Genomic DNA, 23374 nt, shown 5'->3' with positions numbered 1-23374 from the left:
GGAGATTCTGCTCTACCCGGAGCCCCAGTGGCTCAAGCTGACCATGTGGCACTTGAGCAGCAGCGGCTAGGGGTGGCTGATCTTCCTGAAAGGGTCATCATCACTATCCTGGCATCTTGCAAACCTCCCACAAGGTGCATCTATGATGCCACTTGGAAGGCTCTTCCCGATGGTGCCTTAGGGAGGGTCTCTCTCTCCCGCTTTAGCCCAGTTGGAAGAGGTTCTTAGATTCCTTCAGCATGATCTGGAGAAAGGTTTGGCCCCCAACACCTTTACGCAGGCAGGTTGAGGCCCTCTCCTCGGTTCTTTCATGAGGTTCACTTCCTTCCTTATCCCATCACCCTTCAGTCAGGAGGTTTTTGAAAGGGACTTCCAACCTGCACCCTCCGGTGGTTCACAGGTATCCTTCCTGGGATCTTCATGTGGTCCTTTATGCCCTTACGAAGCCCCCTTTTGAACCCCTTAGAATATTGTCTCTCCATTTCCTGACTCTGAAGGTAGTGTTCCCCATTTCCATCACTTCAGCCAGGAGGGTTTCCGAGCTCGCTGCTCTTTCCATCAGACAGGACCTTTGTTCCTGTCACGATGATAGGGTTGTCCTCAGTCTGGACCCCTCATTTATTCCAAGGGTTAACACCTGTTTCACAGGTCCCAGGACATTATGTTGCCTGGCTTCTGCCCACTCCCACACCATGACTTAGAGCAGCAGTGGCACTCGCTAGACGTAGGTAGGGCTCTTAGAATATACATTAAGCGCACTTCCTCCTTCAGGAAGTCTGAAGCCATTTTGTTTCCTTTTCCCTTCTTACTTGGGGCACAAGGCCTCTTCTCCTACTATTACCAGGTGGGTCAGATCTTGCATTGAGCAGGCCTACAAAGCTGCGGCCTTTCCGGTTCCTCGAGGTTTGATGGCGCACTCTACCAGAAACGTGGCCACTTCGGCTGCCTGGGCGATCCAAGCACCCTTGGAGGAGATCTGTCGTATGGCCATGTGGACATCTCCGTCTCCTTTCATCAGATAGTACCGTCTGGATGTCTTTGCCTCGGCAACTGCAGCCTTCAGCAGACGGGTGCTTCAACAAGTGGTTCAACAGTCGGTCTGATGAGCCGGACGAGGACCCACCCGTGGACATGCAAGCTTTGGTATGTCCCATCCTGGGCTCTCGATGCAGCATGGAGGAGAATGGGCGTTGGTAGAAGTTACCCTGAACGCCCTTTCTATCTATGCTGCGAGAGAGCCCAGCCCCTCCTTTGATTCGTCCGGAGAGGGTAAGTCATATTTCTGTATTCATTTTGTGCTTTCAGAGACACCTTTCGGTCTGTCAAGTATCTTCGCCAAAGCTGGGGTCTCTTCCGGGGGCTGATTTTTATATCTTAGTACAGACTCAGCTAAATGACATCATAGGAAGGAGTCAACCCATCCTGGACTCTCTCGCAGCATAGATAGAAAGGGCGTTCAGGGTAACTTCTACCAACGCCCATTCTATTGATGCATTCTAAAACTGCATTTGTCTTTTCTGATGTCAGATTACAACGATGACTCTTATTGGAAATTAATTATTTGTCAACATCTTTTCTCCCGAATCAAGATAGTATCTCATGATGGTTTTTATGTTATTTCTATTCTATAGCTATTAGCTATCTTACCCAATTTTATGTAATATCCTAATTTGATAAACATTCTCTGTACCCTTTTCTCCAGGACTGATCTTTATCCTCAGCCCATTTATTAGCTCGCTCCAGTTTAATTAGGAACCATTAAAAAGCACATTCTGAACTTAATTTTTGAACCAGCTATGTATTCAGTTAATTGCTATGCCATGCAACCACAATTAATTAGCTGAATAGAATGACATGGGTGTTTTGTAAAATTCAAAATAAGATTAGCTAATGGAGATTTGTGTTTGACAAATCCATGCTGATTTCTGGTAAATATTACATTGTTTTTAGTTTGTCTACAAATAGCTCTCTATGTCATCTGTTTTACAACTTTCCCAAATGGCGGTACGATATTAGTTTAATTCTCCATATCTGCCCTCTGTTTTTTAGAGTTGGAAACAACATTTGCATTATCTCAGATATTTCAAAGTTACTATATAAAATGACAAGCATCAATTAGTTTCTTTGGAGCCATAGCATGCAGTTCATTCTGTTTGGAGGACTTAAACTCATTCAGAGTAGAGATACTTTATAATCCTATTTCAGTTAGTTCCATGTTACTTTTGTGCTTCTTTTTCCTTTTTTCAGACTTTCCCTGTAGAATATACATAGCCCTCAATTATTTGTTATAATTGGGACCATGAACTCCAGTGTTAAGCAACATGATTGCAAAGTGACTCGACCACACTATCTTACGATGGCAGTTCTAGTAGTTCTGGTTGCAATCATTCAGTGAATTGCAATTTGTGACTTCTTACCAGTTTTCCCATTGATTTTGCTTGATGGAAGCTGCCAGTGAAGGTTGCAAATGGTGATCATGTGACCGTGGGAAGCTGCACACAAAATAGGATCATGTGATTGCGGGAAAGCAGTAACGGCTGCAACTTGTGGCAGTTGTAAATCTTGCTCAGAACTGTCATAATTTTGAACATTTACTAAACGAGTGTTTGCTAAGCGAGGACTACCTGTACTTTTTTTTTGTTGAACACTGACAGGAGTTGATGGTATTTTAATGTCTTCATTGAGTACCAAGTACACTGATTCTTTTCTTTTCTATTTGAACTGATTTAAGAAGCTTCCAAATTTTTTTTTCTTTGCAATCTCCATTCCTCTGAAATCTTACAATTCTTGATACCTTCTTTAAAGTTCTGGACTACTTGGTGTGTACAGTACTCCTTCTTGAGAATCTAGATCTCTTTCTTTATATCTAGCCTTTTCGCCTCTCTACACTGGATGGTCACATTGGTACTTTCGCTATATTTTTTTCCCATGTGGGAATGATTTGAAATTGTGTTTTTATTATTCCTTTTTTAATATTTTTATTTTATTTTAAGACAAACATAAACAGACAATACATAAAAAAACCTAAAACCATCTCCCATTTTGTACATTTATTATTCCTTTTTTAAAAGAGTGTTCATTCATTTTGAGCTCCCTTTTCCATTAGGTTCTCTTATTCCTATTTCTCCATTCATTAAAATATGCTTTTTTTCAATCCAAGATATGTGTTCAACTGTACTTACAATCAATTACTTGAATATCACTTTCCTCCATAATCTAATTTCTGTTTCCTAGTATTGCGCCTTCCATATTGGTTAGTATCTAGTGAAGGAAAGTAGATCTTTGTCTTTTACCCCAGCCTCAGAAGAAAGTTGATTGATACATGAATTTCTAAGTTTCAAGAAAACATACAAAAGTGAACTATATACAATTAAATCTATGCATAAACTCTAACCACTAGATGGAGTACTATTTCATAGTTTCATACAACTAAAAGATTCAAGATTTAAATTTTAAAGATAGTTAAAGTGAAAAATTTGCATACCCTTTAATATATTTTTATAAACATGTTTATAAAAATGTAAACATTTATAAAAAATATAGTTTCTTATTGAAACTCATATACTGTAGTTTCTTACTGAAGATACTGTTGAACAGTAATAACATCTAAAGTGTGTTTTTTTAAAAAAGGTATCCATTAGAATGCCTTTTATGGTCTTATGGACAAGCAATTTTAATGCTATGTGTTCACTCTATAATGTGCAATATAAATGGTTGAATATAGAAAGTAATATTGACTTTTTAGTTTCCACACATAACCAACTGATAAAGCAATATTATCATGTCACATGCAATTCAGAGAGGTTTTTAATACATGTTATTTACTATCATCTTCCTATAGATTTGCTCCCTCAAGCTGTTGTGTATCCTTCCTCCCATTGGTTAAAATGAGAATTTTTAGTTTTAGTTTTCATTTAAGACATTTTGGAGTTTTTAACTTTTGTAGTAGTATTATGTATTTATATTAATATTCTTACATACACTATTTGCTATATGTCAGGATTTGTCTGTTCCTTTCTCAAAATATTAATATTAAGCAGAAGAATTGATATTTGAAAATATCTGTTAACAACCTTTTTATGAAAGAGCTGTGGTGGTACAGTAGTTAGTATACAGTATTACAGGCTGACTTTGCCCACTGCCAGGAGTTCGATCTTGACAGGCTCCAGGTTGACTCATCTTTCCATCCCTCCGAGATCAGTCAAATGAGGTTCCAGATTGTTGGGGGCAATATGTTGAGTGTGTAAACCACTTAGAAAGTGCTGTAAAGCATTATGAAGCAGTATACAATTTTAAGTGTTATTGCTATAAAAGAACTCTTTAGAAAATATTTATTTCTGCTATAACACTTGTTTGAAGGGTGGGGTGGTAGATAATTTGGGCTGTTTTGCGATGTTATTTTTGCCAGTAATGGGCAATGGAATGTATATATTTTGAATGCCATTGCAACTGTTAAAATCTCCTAAGCGACGTTCCTTATGACTTTAGCTAAAGTAAAAAGGCATATTATTGCTTTCAAAGAAAAAGAAAAGAAAAAAGAAAAAGGTTAATTGGAGACATTTTATGAGATACAATGAATAACACCTCCCTCCTTCAAAATGCTTTCTGTAAAATATATTTTTGAAGTAGCAGGCCATCTTTAAAAGCCTATAAATGTTTATACTGATTAATCATTTCCCCTCACTACTGATTGAGGCGCTTTATGTTACCCTGTTCTAGTCTTATTTGCTGAATTTTTATTTTATTTTTACTGTTTTCTGGTTGTTTATTATTATTATTATTATTATTATTATTATTATTATTATTATTATTATTATTATTATCATCCTTTTGATGGAGAAATGCAGTACACATTTTTAAAGAAAGAATGCTGTTTCCTGATTTTTCTTAGCAGCATTGATTTTTCTTAGCTGATTAAGAAAAATACATGTATTAGTTAAATTAAATTCAAAGTCTTAAAAATAAAACTCTGGTCACCATGCCCCCAAGTAGGACATAGCAGATTTTAATTTCAAATAGATTTGATTTACATAAATGCGTACTCTTAGTACTGAATTTTAAGCAAGTTCAACAATCAGGTAGCAGTATGAAGGTTGTTCTGGCTGTGTACTGCTGAAGTAGTGATGGACTGGATGGAGAAATTATATGTCCATTCCGAAGTGGACTTTAGGACTGCAACCAAGCTCTGACGCCAAACTAAGTTGTAATCTCCACTGTATCAGAATTAACACACTGGCTAGACGTTTCTAATAAGCTTGTATTAGCAAATCAAATTAAATCAAAATTTTAATTTGGTCATTGGCCAACAAAGCATTACACAATCAATCCAACAATTTGATTAGAACAAAATAGTCAAAACTAGAAACACTGGATTGATTATGACTACAGTAAAATAACAGAATAAGTCAGAATGTTTATGGTCACAAAGATTATAACTTGAAGATGTAACTTATTGTTACTTCTAATACAATAATTCTGTAATTTTCATTAAATTTGGGCTATAATCTGTGCATTAGGCATAAATTGCATAGGTCAAGAAGTAAAACTTAAATTAAAATTAAAATTTATTACACAATTACATTAGAGCAGTGAGTGCTTAATGCAAACATTCATTTGAGTCATTAATGAAAAATTTGTTAGAATCAGATCTGGAAATTGAATAGTGAAAATAGATTACTATAAAAGATGATTTGTTATTTTGAAAATAACTCATTCTCTAAGAATTAAAAACCATCAAGCTCATATCGTGACCTCAAATGTGTATTTTTCTGCTATATAATCTGTGACATGCTTAGCTATATTTTTAGATTGAGATGTTATACAAAGAGAAAATGTGGTTGGCTTGGTTTTAACTTCAGGTATTGTGTCCAGCTACTGTGGTTTATGTATTTTTGGTATATGGGTAGTGTTAGATGAAAACCCAGATATTGTGACCTATTCAGCAAACAAGGTCTTCACATACTGAAGTGTGATTTGAAAATGAAAGGAATCCTCTACAGATCCACCTAGAAATGGTGGGTCTGTAGGGTTATTCCTGGGTTCACAGGTATAGAATTGTCTCTGTAAACAGTAATTAAGCTTCCTTAAACTCTGTAGAAATTGCTTCTCAGTTAGCACTTATAGACTCTTACAGTTTTCTTTATTTGGAAATGTATGAATGAAAAAAATAACCTATATTCTTTCATATTCCAGTAACTGCAATGCTGCTTACACTGAATTCATTTAGAATTTTTTTTTAAAAAATGCTCTGTTGTCTGCTCTCTAGTGGTTTACTATTTACAGTACATGTATATCTGGATATTTAAAATAAGCTTCCACTGCTGCACGTATCGAATAGTTCCTATAGCAGCAACAGATGGGCATATCTTCTGCATCTCTTTTTGTACAAGGTCAAATGTTCTTTCAGCAGGAATCTTAACACCCCCACCCACTCCAAATCCAGCACCTCAATATTTAGGTTGACAAAAAAAAATTGTCTGCTGGTGCAAATTCTAAGCTAAGCATTCTGGGAGAATGCTTTGCCTCCAGAGATGAGAGAATTCTTTGTGCCTGGCACTAGAAGCTGCAGCAGGGTGCTTTTTTTCCTTTTCCTTTTTCTCTTTTGGCTTCGGAAAATTTGTCAACATTGGCAAATGGAAATCAAGACAGCTTAGTTAGGAGTGCTGCATTTTTTTTTAATCTATTTGTTTTTCGAGCATTTTAGGAAGGATTCTGTTGGAGGCATGGCTGCATTATGAGGTGTGGCTCTTGCTGATATCTTCAAAAGATTTTTTGGCATTCTTCTACATAAGCTTAGAATATAAGTGCTATTAAATCTTAATAGATATATACTGCTGGAGTGGCTGAAGAAAACCATGCTTGTGAATTAAAGGAATATATTCTGGAAACATTAGCTGGAAAAGCAGGCTGCAGAGAAATTGTAATGGGTTGCACAACTAGTGTTGTTTTGTTTAAAGGTATTCGTACAGTTATTGAGAGAAACTGTTCATATATTTGCAAACATCAAAGAGAAAATAAAGCTCTGGAATATACAGCAAATAGCTTAACAAAAGAAGATTCTGGGATACTACTGATCCATTCATTTTTGGTAAATGTTGATGTGCTTCATTAAGATATTTTAAATTTATTTTATATATTCTGTATCTGATGCTTTTGAAATTCTCCATCCATTCTGATTCTGTTGCTGTTGAAGCTTTATTATTATTTTAATAATAGTACGACATGCTAAAATGCTGTTGATACCATTTGTGAGCAATATTTTAGTAAAATATTGATATTTTTTCTCAGTATGTCTATGCAGTACTATTTTTAGCATTCTCATTGTTGTTTTATGAATGTCCAAAGCATGTGTCAGGAAAAGCAGATATTATAATTGTAGTAGAAGATAGAAGAATACAGTAAAACAAGGTATTCTTACTATAAAGGTGAAGTGATTCTTATAAAGATAAGCAAAGCATTTAGAAGGAAGAACTTTTCAAGTATGTTTTTATTGTTATAATGAAGTGCATATATAGCATAAGGCAATTGTTAAATAGTGCATACTTAGCAATATGATGTATCTCAGCATTAGGCGTATTTTATTAGCATTTGAGGGAGTGGTAATGTAGCATTTATTAATGCAGAAAATCCACGTGCATAACAAGTATGCATTTTAATGTCTTCCAACATTAATAATGAATATAGCACAGTACTGATTATGCTATTTTATTAAGCCTGATTTGAAAAAAATACATGTTAACCTAGAGGAAAATTAATTAGACAAAATCTTTATTATGAATTATTTTTAAATTCTCCCAATATTTTCTTTACTTTGTTTTACTTTATATGAACCATATTTTTGAGAAAAGATGCACAGTATTAATATATCAATGAATGTAAAATAAGTCTTTGAATAGATATTATAATATTTATTAAGATGATTATCAACTGCCTTTCTGACCAAAGTCATTTTTACGAAGATATATAATTTTTAAAAACAAGATAATTATGTTAAGTACAGAGTAAACTTTTTTTTAAAATACAGAATGTAAACTATCTGTTAAACCATTTCAAGTGAAACAATATTGATACTCTTCTAACAGAAAAGCCACCTACCACTTGGGTAAGAACTGTTATAATCTTGGTGCATCCATGCTACCATTTCACTAACTTTTCTTATGCTGCAATTTGCTAGCAGCCCTTGAATCATGACCATAATTGAGGCCAGAATTAGAGTCATAAGCCATTGCAGTTGTAAGTCTAGACACCCATGTGACAGGAACAGTGGTGGGATTCAAATTTTTTTACTACCAGTTCTGTGGGTGTGGCATGGCTTGGTGGGCATGGCAGGGGAAAGATACTGCAAAATCCCCATTCCCTCCCCACTCCTGGGGGAAGATTACTGCAAAATCCCCATTCCCTCCCCACCCCACTAACCTGCTTTCCACCTCTGTTCTCCTGTGCAGAGCAACAAAAGAAGACCCAGCTGATCAGCTGGGACTCGGGAGGCAGAGAATAGATGGGGGCGGGGCGGGACCAGTCAGAGGTGGTGTTTGCTGGTTCTCCGAATGACTCAAAATTTCGGCTGCCGGTTCTGCAGAACTGGTCAGAACCTGCTGAATACCACCTCTGGACAGGAAGTAATTTATGGCCTTTATTGTGGCAGTCATTAGGCAAATGCCACAGTTGTTAAACAAACCCATTGGGTGTTTTTTGGTGGGTTTTTTTGGCCAAAAACCAGCAAACTCCACCCCCCCATGAATCACAGTCATGTGACCATGGGATGCTTCAGTGGGTTGGTTGTAAAGCTGACTTGGCATGTTGTCATGTAACCACAGGGAACGGGCACAACCATGGGCACTTTATGGGCCATTAAAGCACTTGTTCCGTGGCTGTTGTAACTTTGGTCATTCAGCAAGGACCACCTGTATGACAAAGCATTTGAGGAAGGTAGTGAATTGATTTTGGGGTATCCTGGTTACAAACTTTATAGCCAATTACCTTAAATTTTGAAAAAGTATCATTTGTATATACTATAAATATGGCATGATGCCATTTTGGTCTAGTAGTTAAGGTATCAGGAGACAGAGTTCTAGTCATGCCTTTGCCATAAAAGTTGACTGGGGACTAGCCTCCTTGCCCTCTCTCTCAGTTCAACTTACCCACAAGATCACAATGTTTCAGGGAAGGAATGTGTCCAACCTTTGTGCAGAAAGATTCATGGAGAATGGTCCCACAATTAACCTGATCCCATGCTATGTAGGAATTTAAAGATGATAACCTACACCTTGAATTGCATCTTGAAGAAGACTGGGAGCCAGTGCAGCTCACACAACGGGGGTGTTAAATGGACATCCAACATGGTACCCTCCACTGCATTTTAGACCAGTTGTAACTTCTAGGGGGTCATCAAGGGCAGCCCCATACATAATAACAGTAAATTTAAATGGGAATGACCAAGGTATTAATGACCATGAGCAAGATCTCCTGGTTAAGGAGAAGGCACAATTTGGCATACAAAATGAATAGTCCAAAGATTTCTAGCACAGCTCTGACCTAACTCATCAAGCAGGAGTCATGAGCCTAGGATGATCCTCAAATTACACATCAGCTCTGAATGGGGTAGTACCATACCCTGACCCACACCCTGAGTGACCTTGGGCCAGTGACTCCCTCTCAGCTCTAGGAAGAAGGTATTGGCAAATCATTGTCAAAAAGTTGTCTAGAAAATATTGCGGACTTGCCGAAGAATAAAGTAAGAAGTAAGGCAAGAAGCACAGATTATTCAAAGGCACCCCCTAAAAAAATAAAACAACTCTTTAAGACCCTACCTAAAAGTGTAGTTGAAAAGAGATGTGTTTTAAAGGGATAAGCTCATGGAAAATCAGGTTTTCAATAACTATTCGTGTTGATGGCTGTTTACTATCTCTTGAATCATAGGTAGCCTATCTTCAATACTGATTGCTTGGAAGTGGAAAAAGGCTATTGTCTTTACTTGAGGCTTGTTATCTTTTTCAGTGCATCCTGTTTGGTCTCAGCGAACACGTAACATACATAGATTTTCACCGTGACTGTTTATGCCTAACCCAGTCTTTCAAGTCTTCCAAATGCTTGGCTCATCACCATTGTAATTGAATCTATTGACCTTCCTGCTTGGTCCTCTTCCTCCTCCTCTTTTTCTTTCCACTTTTGCAGGGTTGAATTAGATTGTTCTGAATTGTCTTTTGCATTTTGCATTACTGGTAAATACCAAAGGTATTAGCAATAGCACTTAGACTTATATACTGCTCCACGGAGCTTTATAGCTCTGTGCAGTTTACGGCGTCAGCACATTGCCTCCAACAATCTGGCTCTTCATTTTATCAACCTCGGAATTATGGAAAGTTGAGTCAACCTCGAGCCTTGTCAGGATCAAACTCCAGACTGTGGGCAGTTAGCCTGCAATACTGCATTCTAACTACTGTGCCACCAGGGCTCCTAGGTATTGCAGGTATAGTGGAGTTTGTGTGTGTGTTTGTGTAGCTAGAACCCACAAAATAGACGTTAATTTTATTTTTTAATTAAATATTTGAAATCCTTCCTCAAATTTTGGCATGTATTGTTCCAGAGTTTGGACTCAGAATATAAACAGACATGAACTTCTTGGTACTTGCATGAGATAATTCCAGGGAACATCAGGATAAACAGAAGTAAAAAAACATCCTGGAAGTAGGCAGTAGCAAACTATAAACGTTTGGCTTATACAATTTATTTGGAAAAGACAGTTCCCAAGTCGTAGGGTTAGGTGACTAAAATTTCTGTCAAAATGAATGGGAGGCCAATGTAGCTACTGTAACAATGGAGTTTGGTCTAGTGGTTAAGGCGCCAGGCTTGAAAGCAGGAGACTGTGAGTTCAAGTCCTGCTTTAGCCATGAAAGCTAGCTGGGAGACTTTAGCCAGTCACTCTCCCTCAGCCAACTCTCCTCAGAGGATTGTTATTGTGAGAAAAATAGGAGGAGAAAGGTATGTTGAGAAAGGGGTCAGTTTTTGGCTTGAATGTAGACTTAACAAAGGAAATCAAAAAATGGACCTCCTCTGATTTGGAAAGCCAGTAATCAATTCTAATCTAATAAAATTAATAAAAGAGGCCAATGATCCAGGTTAAAAAAGCCACAACAGCAACACTTTTGCAGAGCATACAAGCATCAGAAAAATTGCAAAAACATTATGACAACCCCCCACCCCAAATATCCGTTTGCTTGGATTGCCAGCCCAGCTACGTGTTTCTCATATAATAAGGCTGGGTCTTATTTTTTTTTGAGCCCCGAAAAAATGGCTAGGCCATCTTTTCGGGGGTGACTTAATTCCCCCCCCTTGCATCTTCGGGCGGGCGGGCGGCGATGGCTTGGATGTTGACCTCGGCGTTGGTGGGGCACTTCGTATCGGGGTCGACGCAGGCAGCACCATATCAGGGTGTGCAACAAAAGTACTTCCTTACGGCAAGCTCTCCCACCATTCCCCCCCATTTCGCATGTTTTAATATAGGCCTTAATTTGGGGGGAGGGGCTTAATTTCATTTCATGCCTATAAAACATGCTGGGACTTCCTATTGGGGGAGGCCGTATTGTTGGAGAAACAGGTTATATATAAATGTTGGGAGAATGAACTAGAAGAGTTAATGCAAGTGTTATTTTTCCATTTAACTTTACATTTACGCAGCAATTATTATTTAGGAAACTCACCAGACTATCCTGATTCTTGTTCTAGATATTTTCAGGATGATTGTTAGACGTTGCCTGAATGAGTTCTCGTCTTATGATTTGGATCCAATAGAACTTGTTGCCCTATTCATGCATGCTCTTTTCTTTAAGGCCAGTTCCTAGGTTTATCAACCTGAATCCTTTATCTCTTTACTCTTGAGTATGTATGGATACCTTATCTGCATGTTAGGTACCATCCTTCTGGTTTATTTATTATTGCCTACATATTTTGAGGGAATTCAAGGTGTTATATATAAGATTTTTCCCAATTTTCTCAATACAGGTGGTCCTTGAATTACAACAGTTCATTTAGCGACTGTTCAAAGTTACAATGGTACTGAAAAGAGTGACTTATGGCCATTTTTCACATTTAACAATCATTGCAGCATCCCAATGGTCCTATGATCAAAATGCAGATGCTTGGCAAACTGACTCATATTTATGATGGTTGCTTGTGACCACCTTTTGTGACCTTCTGACAAGCAAAGTCAATGAGGAAGCTAAGTTCACTTAATCATGTTACTAATTTAACAACTGCAGTGATTCACTTAACAACTGTGGCACAAAAGGTTGTAAAATTGTGTAAAGTTCACTTAAGAACAACAAAAATTTTGGGCTCAATTGTGGTCATAAATCAAGGACTACCTGTACAATATCAGTCCAAGAGAAGTGCTTGCCTGGGATAAGAAATTTATTTGTCCAAAGTTACCCAGTGAAGTTATAGGAAAAGTGATAACTTGATCTAGGTGTCCTCTCTCCAGATCCAACTCACCAATCACAACACAACACAGATTATTGATATAATCCAAATTATTGGTACTTATAGAATCAGCTAGTCAGACCAGCAACATCTGCTGGAGAAATTGGTTATGTTACCTTTCCATATCAGAATCCATAAAATAATATTTTTATTGCATTTCAAAGTCACTAACATTTAATACTTAAGCTGGCAGAGCCCACATATTCTATGGTCATAGGACTCTCTTGTCTCTTTTTATTCCCATGAGAAAAATTGTTTCATTTTAAAAGTACTCTGACTGAAAGAGCCCTAAACACATAAATACAATGTATTGTTGAACTTAATTGTTTAGAAACTACTGGTTTAGAATATTTTAAAATATATGATCATTAGCTTCATTTTATGAGAGCGGGGAAGAACTGTTTGGTGAGTTTTATGCCGAGATGGATCCACCTCCTTTTCTCCCACACTCTCTTTCCTCCCCCTTCTCGAGGGCTGGCCTTTATCTGTCATGCATTCCCACCATAACTTGACTAAAGTCTTCAGCAGAATAACACAACTACCCTCTTTGCAGTTTTAAAGGTGGCAGAAGGTTTACTTTTTGCTCTATCCTTGGTATGCTTCTGTTAGAAGATAAAGTTGCTGAGATTTACATTTGTGTGAAATATTCTGGATAAGAATGCTGGCAAGAACAAATAGTAAAAATATTAAAAAGGAACTTACAGATTTTCCTAAAAAATGTTTGGATGCAGGAGCTTCTGAAACAGACATGAACACTCCAATACAGGTTTTGGTAAGGTGTTTATTTTCTTTCTTTTGCTGATTGTCTTTGTGTTGCTGTTGGTTGGTTTTTTGTTTTTTTGGAGGGGAGAGAAAAAAAAAATTATAGCATTTAAGATTGAACAGTTCTAATGTCCTCTTTCAGTCTCTTGCTGTGTTATTTCTGATGAATGTATATATAATTTGTTCTTTTATATTTTAGAAAAGCATTTTTCTAAGTGATATGTCAGTACTGGTTGAACTTAAATACATTTAAACTAGAAAGTCGTCCTAGCTTACTAGTTTAAATATAATGAAACTGATGTTCTACTGCACCCAGTTCAACTTTCAATGCTTATATTTAATATTTCAAATGAACAAATTGTTACATTTTTATCTTGTAAACTAAGGTGCACAATTTCAAAATTTTAGACTTTGATTAAATACACCTCTGCAATTAAAAACAAGCTATAGAATATATATTCAGTAGGAGCAATGAAAATGTTTTGCTTTCTGTGGTTAAGACATCAAAAGGCAATTTCTATAGTATGTGAATCTTGACATGTATTTTTGTTTGTAAATTTTGGGTTAGCTATTCAAATAGGGAAGATAATGGAAAGCAGAAAATATTGCATCTCATTAATTTCTGACCTGATACCAGAAGTTATATGGTGGATCTTATTATCAGGAGAGTCACTCGGATAACCAAATGTAATTCTTAAGTTGGTGGTCAGACACTTGAAACATCATAACTACAAGTCAGTGTTGGTTATAATTGATAAGCAGTCAATTTTAAACTTAGGTGCATTCCTTAGGAATATAAAAATGACTGATGTCTACTGGGTCAAACTATAAATGTTTTCTGTGGCAAAATAAATATGAAGATTATGTCAGAAAAAGATTCTCATAGATTTTGAAAGGATAAAGTTGTATATAGAATTCATTAGTACATGTACTAAAGGAAGTCCAAAGGAAATGTTTATTGGAAACAAATTTGAACAGAGATGTGAGCCACACCCAACCAACGCAGTACTTATTGGGAGTGTGTTCTACATAACAGCCAGGTTCCATTCTGTGCTTCAGCTATTCTTTGGAATGGTCATTAATTTCTTTATAATAGACTATATCTCTGACCTTAGTATGGATAAGCTAAATGTTTTAATAGAAGTTCTATAGGCCAATATTTGATTTTGTACATTTTAAACAAGCATTGTGAAATTTACATTAATAGAGGATAAAGACTAATCCAGAAACTTGGGGTATTGAAAAGTATTGATTTAAGAATATTTCTTTTGAAAAAATCTATTAATAGTTCAACTCCTTTATGACACCCAAACAAATATCATTGTTATTGTTGACCTCATTTGGGATTGTTTTTCCACAGTCTTAAATAATGGAACAAATACATATCAAACAACCAGAAATTTGAATATGAATCATATAAATGCCAGCTTATAACCCTAATAAAGATTTTATTAATATAAATTTATGTAGTCTTATGATATTGAGCAAGATGAGATTGTTATCACATTCTTTAATATGAGTTATTTATTTGAATTTATCTAGACTTTATTATGAAACTTGAGTTATGTGTTGCCTCCACTTGTTTGTGGAACTGAAAACAGACTCTCTAATCTGTAATGCAATTTTGATTGGAATGAGATATGGTGTGATATATAAATTCATATGTATTTCAGGACCTACTCTTTTGTTACCTATGGAGATCTGGGAGAAAATTATTATGTACTTTCAGTGGTTCATTTAGTGACCGTTTGAAGTTACAACAGCACTGGAAAAAGTGATTTATGACCTTTTTAACATTTACAATCATTGCAACATCCCCATGGTTACATGATCCAAATTCAACGGCTTGGGAACTGCAGTGTCCTGGGGTCATATGATTATATTTTGTGACCTTCTGACAAGCAAAGTCAATGGGAAAGCCAAATTCATGTAACTGTGCAACTAATTTAACAACTGCATTGATTCAGTTAACAACTGTGGCAAGAAAGGTTGTAAAATGGGGTAAAACTCACTTTATAAATGTCTCACTTAGCAACAAAAATTTTGGGCTCAATTTTGGTCATAAGTTGAGAACTACTTGTGTTTGGTTTTTCCTGTCCTTGAGGTTTGTTAATCATAAAACTTCAGACTTCTTTCTGTCATATTATGATTATAATTAAATTCAGTGTCAATTAAATATACTGATTTTTAAAAATATTTGGTCATAGATCATAGATCTCACCTTATCTATCTCTTTCAGTTTTTTGGGTTACTATAATGCAGTCTTGGATCCATTTTTATTATTTCTGCCTTTTTTAAAAAACTAATTCTTTCTCATTCTAAGTTCGTATCCTATTTATCAGTGTTCCAATATAATGGTAGAATGACTTCAGTGGTTTTAAAATACATGAAAGGTGAAATTTTTTGGTAGTGCTGATAACAGCTGAATATAACTATATGAATTGTCAATTTCTATATTGGGGATAGTGCTGCTTATGCCATTGTTCTTGAATATATTATTTGCATCTATTTCTCTCCAAATACTAGCTTTATGTTATTACTAACATCATTTTGGACACCTCAAACTTAAATGCAGATTTTCTAAAGATAATCATGTACTGGAATATTTCAGTTTCTGTTGATGTATATAGTTCCATTTCTCCACTTATTCAACTTTTCCAGAAAAAGGTAGGAATGATTGATATAAGCTTTAAAGATTCCTATTGGAGACGTGTTGATGAGAAGAAATACATATATTTTTTATGGTTATAACAAGTTCTCTACAGCTTTCTGATAAATCTTATGGTGTTGAATAGCAAAGGACATATCTATTTGCTTCTCATTGCTTGTATTTTAAATAGGAAAACCACAGAGTGTAATGATAAGGTGTTGGGTTTGCCTACTTAACCATGGAGATCGCTAAAAAATAGTTCAGTCTTTTTCAGGCCAACTTATCTTAGTGTTGTTATTGTGGGAATAATACTAAGAAAGTTCTCCTAAGAAGGTCTCCTTATTATTATTTTTCTAGGGGAAAAGTATTATTTGTTGTTTCTTTTCCCTTCCAGGTTTCCCTTTTTAATTTCAGCTTTTTTCCTTGATTTCTGGCACAATATTCAAATTTTGTATGATTTTATAATGGTATTTTAAAATTTTGTTTATTTTAGGAAAAGGAAGTAATTATGATGTGGGATAAAAACAGCAGAAAAAATATCATATAGTATTATCTATAATTTTTCTAGAGTAGAATCTTTTTCTCATGTGCTGAAGCTATTTATAAATGGAAAATATTTCTAAGAGAATATGAGAAAGAAAGATTCTGCTTTCCTGTAAAAGTGTTGGTATCAATGTAGCAAATGCCAAAGTCAATATATTGTCCTCATATTCTTTTGTTAGGGATGATGAAATTTCCTTCCTCTTTTTGTAGATCTGAACTCGCAGATGAGTTTGAAACAAATGCCTCACAAGAGTTTTTTCAATCAGGTTAATTAGTTTAATTTAAAATCCAATGTTAGATCTAAATATAGATATATGAAGCATTATAAAACATGCTATTTTCATAGGAAATTTTGAATACGATGACCATTTGTTGGCTAAACATACATGAGCACAAAAAAGCAGTTACTTCAGAATCTTAAATTTATTTTAGTAATCTAACTAGTCCAATGTTTAAACCTGAAAATACATCATTTGAAGAAAATATGTTTGCTATATGAAATATCTTAATATAAGTTTCTACTTAATAAAAATAGTAGCTTTGTACCATATAGTATCAATCTCTTTTTTCTGCTCTGTATTCAAAATGGATTGTGGTGTGTGTGTGTGTGTGTGTGATATGTATATGGGTATGTATATATATTTTCTTCTGAGAGTGGGCATGAAAATTTCATTTTTTAAAAGTGCCAGTGTGTTCACAGAAATAAATGACAATAAAAATTGTCTTGTCTTAACCATAAGAATGATTAATATTTTGATTTGGCTTTTCTGAAATTTAGCTGGTTTTGAATTAAGTGAGGTGAAAATATATTCTGCGCTTAAGCGTGTGACATAATGTCAAATAGATTTTACAACTAGCATTTATAGTACTAACAGAAATCCAATGCTATCAATCAATTTCTACACATAAAGCTTTAATGATCTAGATATGAAAACCTATTACAAGGAAATAATGGTTTTCTGAAATGTGTATATCCATTCTAATACCGAGAGGCATTTGAATATCATTTGCTGCTTTTTCCCATTCCCAACCTTTTAAAACTTTTTCAGGGTTAGTTGGAGAGACTGGAAAGGCTTGGGGGAAATATGGTCCAGAATTAAAACTATCAGAGAATATTGACAGACATGAAGACAGTTTACTGGTCTTCCTGTCTTTGAAACACCACAAATGCTGTACTGCAGGGGTCCCCAACCCCCAGTCCGAGGACTGCTACCGGTCGACGACCCATTGGGACCTGGGCACATAAGCGGCAGGCGAGTGTGTGAAGCCCCATTTGTGCATGTGTGGGATTAGGTTGCACATAAAAATCATCCTCTCCCCTCCTGCCACTGCTGGTCTGCTGAGGGTTGTAGTAAGGTTGGGGAGTCCTGCTCTACTGGAAATGTGGGGGGGAATCTACTATAAGGCCTTGCTGTGGGGATACATAGTTTTCCTTGTATCCAGAAATTCAGAGAATATACATTCAGTATAACAACAAGAACAAATTTCTGAAGGTATCATTTGAAGAAAGAAATAGATTATTATATGATATTGACTAATATCCAATTGGGATAGGAATATATTGGACTTGCAATCACATTTAACTAGTTAATATTACATGCAGATATTTCAATTTTGTGTTGCCGTTTCAGGCTGCCTTTTTCTTCTTTTCCTTCCCTCAGTTTTACCAAGCATATTCTGAACAAGTCTTTACAGTCAAATCCCAAACAAATCTGAAGCATATTTGAAACAATATTCTGTTGTTATACTATTCTGGATCAGGGATCCATGCTATCAGCAAAGCAATTTGAAAGAGCTTTCTTAACCAAATGCTTTACTATGGTGAACTATTCCATGACATGGCGTGTTTTGATACTGTCAGGAAACAGTTTTCAGGAAGCATATGCAAAAACAATAATGTGTGTTGAAAATCTTTCCACTTAACAATATAGAACAACCGCTCTTTCAAATTGTTTTGCTGTCAGCATGGATCCCTGATCCACAACAGCATAAAAACAGAATATTGCTTCAATTATGCTTCAGATTTCTTTGGGATTTGACTGTAAAGACTTGTTCAGACTATACTTGCTAAAACTGAGGGAATAAAACAAGGAAAAGGCAACACGTGAGATGAAGGGACAGGACCAGCAAGATGATTAAGAGTGTCCTGAGAAATAGCTGTTAATTATTACTAAAATCAGATCAAGATGAAGCACATTTGTTCATGTAATCTCCATGAGTTCAACTTGATTTGATGACATTTCAATAACTATTGAAATTGGAATTAGAGGAGAAATCCCAAAGACTGCCAATCCACAGTTGGAGGAGAAATAGCTGGAGGAAAGGGTGTGTCTCTGTAGAGGTTGCTTTCATTTCCTTCAGTGTATATTGATAATGCGAAGTTGCAGTGTAAAAAGTCCCTCACAAAGTTTGGAGTTAAGTCTAGTATTTTTGTAAAAAAGCCCATAGCTTGCTGTCTCCCCACTTCTTTTATTTGCTGACTTTTTGCTTCAGTGCAAGAAAGGTAATTGAAAGTCTGCATCAGCTCAATGTAAGACATTGCACATTTGAACTTGGATTGCCAAATTGTATTCCCAAATTGTTATTGAAGAGTTACTTCAATTCTTGTATTATAAAATATAGTGGGGGTTTCTAAATTGTGAAAACCAATGTATTTAGTACTGATAGAAAAGAATATTTGTACTTTAGAGCTGAACTGTAGTGCCCTTGCTGTTCTCTGAACTTGGTGGTTTTCTTGTAGATACTTCATGATGCATTGATGATGTTACCTGGTTGGGTAATGAAACGTCTGCTGGAAAACCACCAAACTCCGACAACAGCAAGGACTCCACAATGTTTTTAATCTTTTTATCTAATGTTTGGGTAAAAATAAGGAGTCTTTTGTAATAATATTTTTAAATTATAGTGTCATAATATTCTTATTATGCTAACCCATATTCAATTCAGTAACATAGAAAAAATAAAATTATATTTCTTTGTGCTTTGAAAAAAAAGAACTCCAGAACTTGTTCTTTCTGTGTAATGTCTCGCCCTTTTAATATTTAGTGGATTGTAAAGTACAAACAAATGTAACACAATACAGGAAAACTTAAACACTGAAACAAAATAGTCTGTGTTAAATATAGCTGACAGTGAACAAAATACTAATAGTTTTATTGCCTAAAATAATTAAATAATCCTAAGATAGTTCAAAATAATATTACCATTGGAAAATTAATCTGTTAGATGTCATTGTCTTTGTAAAATTAAACTTTCTGAAAAAAGGAATGTCAATCCACATTTTGTTACAGCATTCATCACATTAGGGAAGTAGCAAAGCATTGATGAAAATTAAATATTTATAATAAAGAAAGCTATTTCTAATATAGGTAGTCCTTGACTTATGGAAATTGAGCCTAAAATTTCTGTTGCTAAGTGAGTTTTGCGCCATTTTACGACCTTTCCTGCCACAGCTGTTAAGTGAATCACTGCTGTTGTTGGTAAGATGGTTGTTAAGTGAATCTGGCTTCCCCATTGACTGCTTGTCAGAAGGTTGCAAATGGTGATCACATGTCTCCAGGACACCGCAACTGTTATAAATATGAACCAGTTGCCAGGCGTCAGGATTTTGATCAAAAGATCATGAGAATAATTGTGAAAAACAGTCATAAGACACATCTTTTTTCGTGCTGTTGTAACTTCAGTCACCAAACGAACTGTTGTAAGTCAAGGATTACCTATAAAACTACTATATTGTAGGTGGGAATTATGACAGTAATAAAATACTATTGAAGGTTCCAACTTATGTTTTTCTCTATGTATGAGCTTGTTGTCTCTATTACTTCATTATTAGTTAGAAAGATAATTTATTTCTTACCCAGTTGTAATAATGGGTAATAAGTGTTGAACTGTGTTTAACACTTTTTATGTTTAATTATCCATCTGCAGAAGACTTAGATTTAAGTATTCATTTCTATGAAAATATTTCTATAAGGCTATATATGAACTGACATCTAATTGTCTTGGTACATTTTTTGAGCTAAATCACTTAAATGAATTAGTTGAAGATAATGTTCAGCATGCTTTGTAATTAGCAAAAAATGTAGATGTGTACTTCCTGATTTTTTAAAAATCATTGTTAATATCCTCTATTTATATTTTGCTCTTTTACTACTTTTACTTTTGCTCTTTTTGCAAGGGCTAAGTTAGTGTTTTCAAAATGAATTTTGTCTATATATTTTTTAAAAATGTGGGTGTTATTCTTTGAACTAAGTGTACTCTGCTGTATCAACAAAGCATATTTTCCTGCTATAATGATACATAGTGTGCAGTCTTAAAAAAATAGTTTGCTTCACAGTCTTAATTCTGTAGCCGCTCCTTCATAATGAATCTTTCAAAATGTAACCTTTTGTTCTTTTGAACTCCTTCCAATAACATTATTCAAAGACAGTATCTCCATGTGGTAGGCATTAGACTATGTGAAGTAATCTTCTTTGACCAACCTATCTGCTGATCACGGTACTTCTATAACACTTTTCTAAGAAATCATTATCCTAGAAATACTTTATAATGGTACTTCAATCTAGAATGGAAATGTAATGTTTTTACAATCTAATTTCACATTCTCCATGCAATTCTAATGTTGGAATTTAAGCTTTCCTAGTTTTTTTCTGAAGAAACCTAGGTATTTGGAGAAATTTTTAAGCTCAAAAGTAAACTGATTTTATTTTTTTGTTACATCAAAACAGCCTTTGTAGCTAACACCAAAAATGAAATAAAACATATAATTGTGTTTGATGCCACAATATTTTCAGAAATGGAATTGGAGATTTGTCTAGATTCATGATCAAAGGATTAGAAAACAGAATCATAGTCTAAGATGAAGAGTAATAAAAACAGTTTCTATAGCTAAACAATTTAGATGGTTTTATAGTAATTTTCAAGCTATTAGCATGAGGTTTTTATGTTAAGAAACTAGATGTTCCTACAGTTTATAGTGCCTAGTGCTACCAATAATTATAATACAATAGAAGTTCAAGCTCTATATTAAATATGGAAGATGCAAGATTATATTTGGACTCATACGTCAAGTACAGTCACACCTACAAGCACAAATAGGCTGAAAAACAGCTTCCATTCCAGGGCAGTAGCTCTTTTGAATTCTACTGTATAGTGCAGTGTTGGTGAGGTGTTGCGGGTTTTCGGTTCAAAGTGTGGAGTGTGAAGGATGTGTGTTTGTGTTTATTTTCATGGTAATGATGTTCACTGAAGATGGTGTTTGATTTCGTTGTACGAGGTGCAATGACAATAAACTAAACTAAACTATCTCCCTGAATCCTTTGGTTTAGAATTGTGAAGTAGAGTTTACTCAGTTTCTCTTGAACATAAGAACTTGAGTATGACACAGAGCCTGGCTTTCTGAGATATTGATTGTCTCCCAATAGCTTCTGTCCATTCAGTGCATTCCAGCAGAATGGCTGTGCTCCAAGTCCACCTCATTAAACATTTCCATCTTGTAGGATCTAGAAACCTACCCCGTTGTTGCCCCCCAGAACAGCATTCCCTCTCCGCCCCATCCCCCCCGGGTTAAGGACAGCGCCCTCTCTCCTACAGTTTCAAAAAACTTTGAAAATTTTTGGTCTCAGGCCTGGGAAAATGTTTATTATTTGTTTAATGGACCTTGTTTTAGTTTGTTAATTTTGTTGTTTACTAGATAATTTAACTCTGGTTTATCTGTATGTTTTTAGCAATTTTTACGTTTTTCCCCCCTTAGGTTGTATGCAATGGGCAGCCAATGAATTTAAAATAATAATAAGGTCCTTGGAAAGGACTCAATAGGTGGATAAAAAGGCAAAATCCAGTCTAAATACCACTCCCTATACCACATATATTCCATCTTAAAAAGGAACATTAGAATGTTAAGATGTGGTTTACGTATAGTTCTCCAGATGAGCGGTTCAGAGTATCCAGGCATGGGAGGTGCTTCCTTCTCTGATCCGATAGGCTGAGCTGATTTCCGAGGACACTCCTCCTTGAGGCTCCTCCTTAGTGTCCCCAGTTTTTGCTCAGCCTTCCTTCCATAAAGGCACATTTCCCTTGGCTGGATTGTCTGAAAACAAAAAAGGTCAGATCGTGAATTTAAAAGCTCCCAACGCTGCACTTAACAGTTCTGAATCAGTTATTGCAAAATAAATTAGCTAATTGATTAAAATGCAATGACCAGGGAAACTGATATCAATTAATGGAAAGACTATGAGCTGATTAAAAATCAGTTGCATTTGTTTCTTTAGACAGAGTTGAACTACATATCATCTTAATAGGTAACATAATGCTTATTTTTCCATATATAATTTTAACACATAATTTTAAGTTCAAAACCTTTCTTGATAAAAACAGTAATTCTGTACACTCTTAACTAGGGAATAAATCCAGTGTAAATAATGGTATTTAATTTTGAGTAGTCATAGTGAGATTGTATTGCATAGGTTTATGGATATGTATGGCATTTTAAAATATATATGGGTATAAGCATAAAAATCTCTCTTCATCAAATTTTTTCCCCCTTTTCAGGCAAAACCAAAGGTAATAGACCCAATAGACTATGAAAATATAATTGTTCAGAAGAAAACTCAAATAATCAACGATGGCTTGCGTGAGCTGCTACTTTTTCCATATGATGATTTCCAGGTACTTTTTATTTTTTATGAATGTTGAATTTTATTAATGTTGAATTATATTGTATACATTTATTATACAATACTATAATACTAAGGCTTGAAAGAAAATAGTTCATACAGTGTAGCTGATCTACCAATTTCTAATATTGTACAGCTGTGTGGTTTAGGTACATCATAAATAAATGAAACAATGAATCAAGTCTAAGTAAATTTCAAGGGGTTTGTTAGATCACTGCTCATAATCTGTAGTTAATGGTGAAGTATTGTTATCTTTCTATTTTTGAGC

General features: G+C 35.2%; 1 protein-coding gene across 10 annotated transcripts in view; it reads left to right on the top strand.

Moving 5' to 3' along the window:
- Positions 1 to 23374, top strand: part of DOCK9 (dedicator of cytokinesis 9) — a 112627-nt gene that overhangs the window by 11753 nt on the left and 77500 nt on the right. For 8 of the 10 annotated variants that reach the window (XM_026668925.2, XM_026668923.2, XM_087967306.1 and 5 more), the window contains exon 2: positions 22982 to 23098. In XM_026668925.2, the coding sequence (XP_026524710.1) occupies positions 22982 to 23098 (117 nt within the window). Of the gene's footprint in view, positions 1 to 12987; positions 13250 to 22981; positions 23099 to 23374 lie in introns of those variants that run through there. The other 2 variants (XM_026668921.2, XM_026668919.2) reach the window with 1 other exon arrangement.

This window comes from Notechis scutatus, chromosome 5 (assembly GCF_049901735.1).
Source record: "Notechis scutatus isolate UNSWTSFEM ecotype Mainland chromosome 5, rNotScu1.2, whole genome shotgun sequence".
Classification (NCBI taxonomy): Eukaryota; Metazoa; Chordata; class Lepidosauria; order Squamata; family Elapidae; genus Notechis; species Notechis scutatus.
The sequence above is the reverse complement of the archived record's forward strand: the minus strand, read 5'-3'. Positions and strand labels throughout refer to the sequence as shown.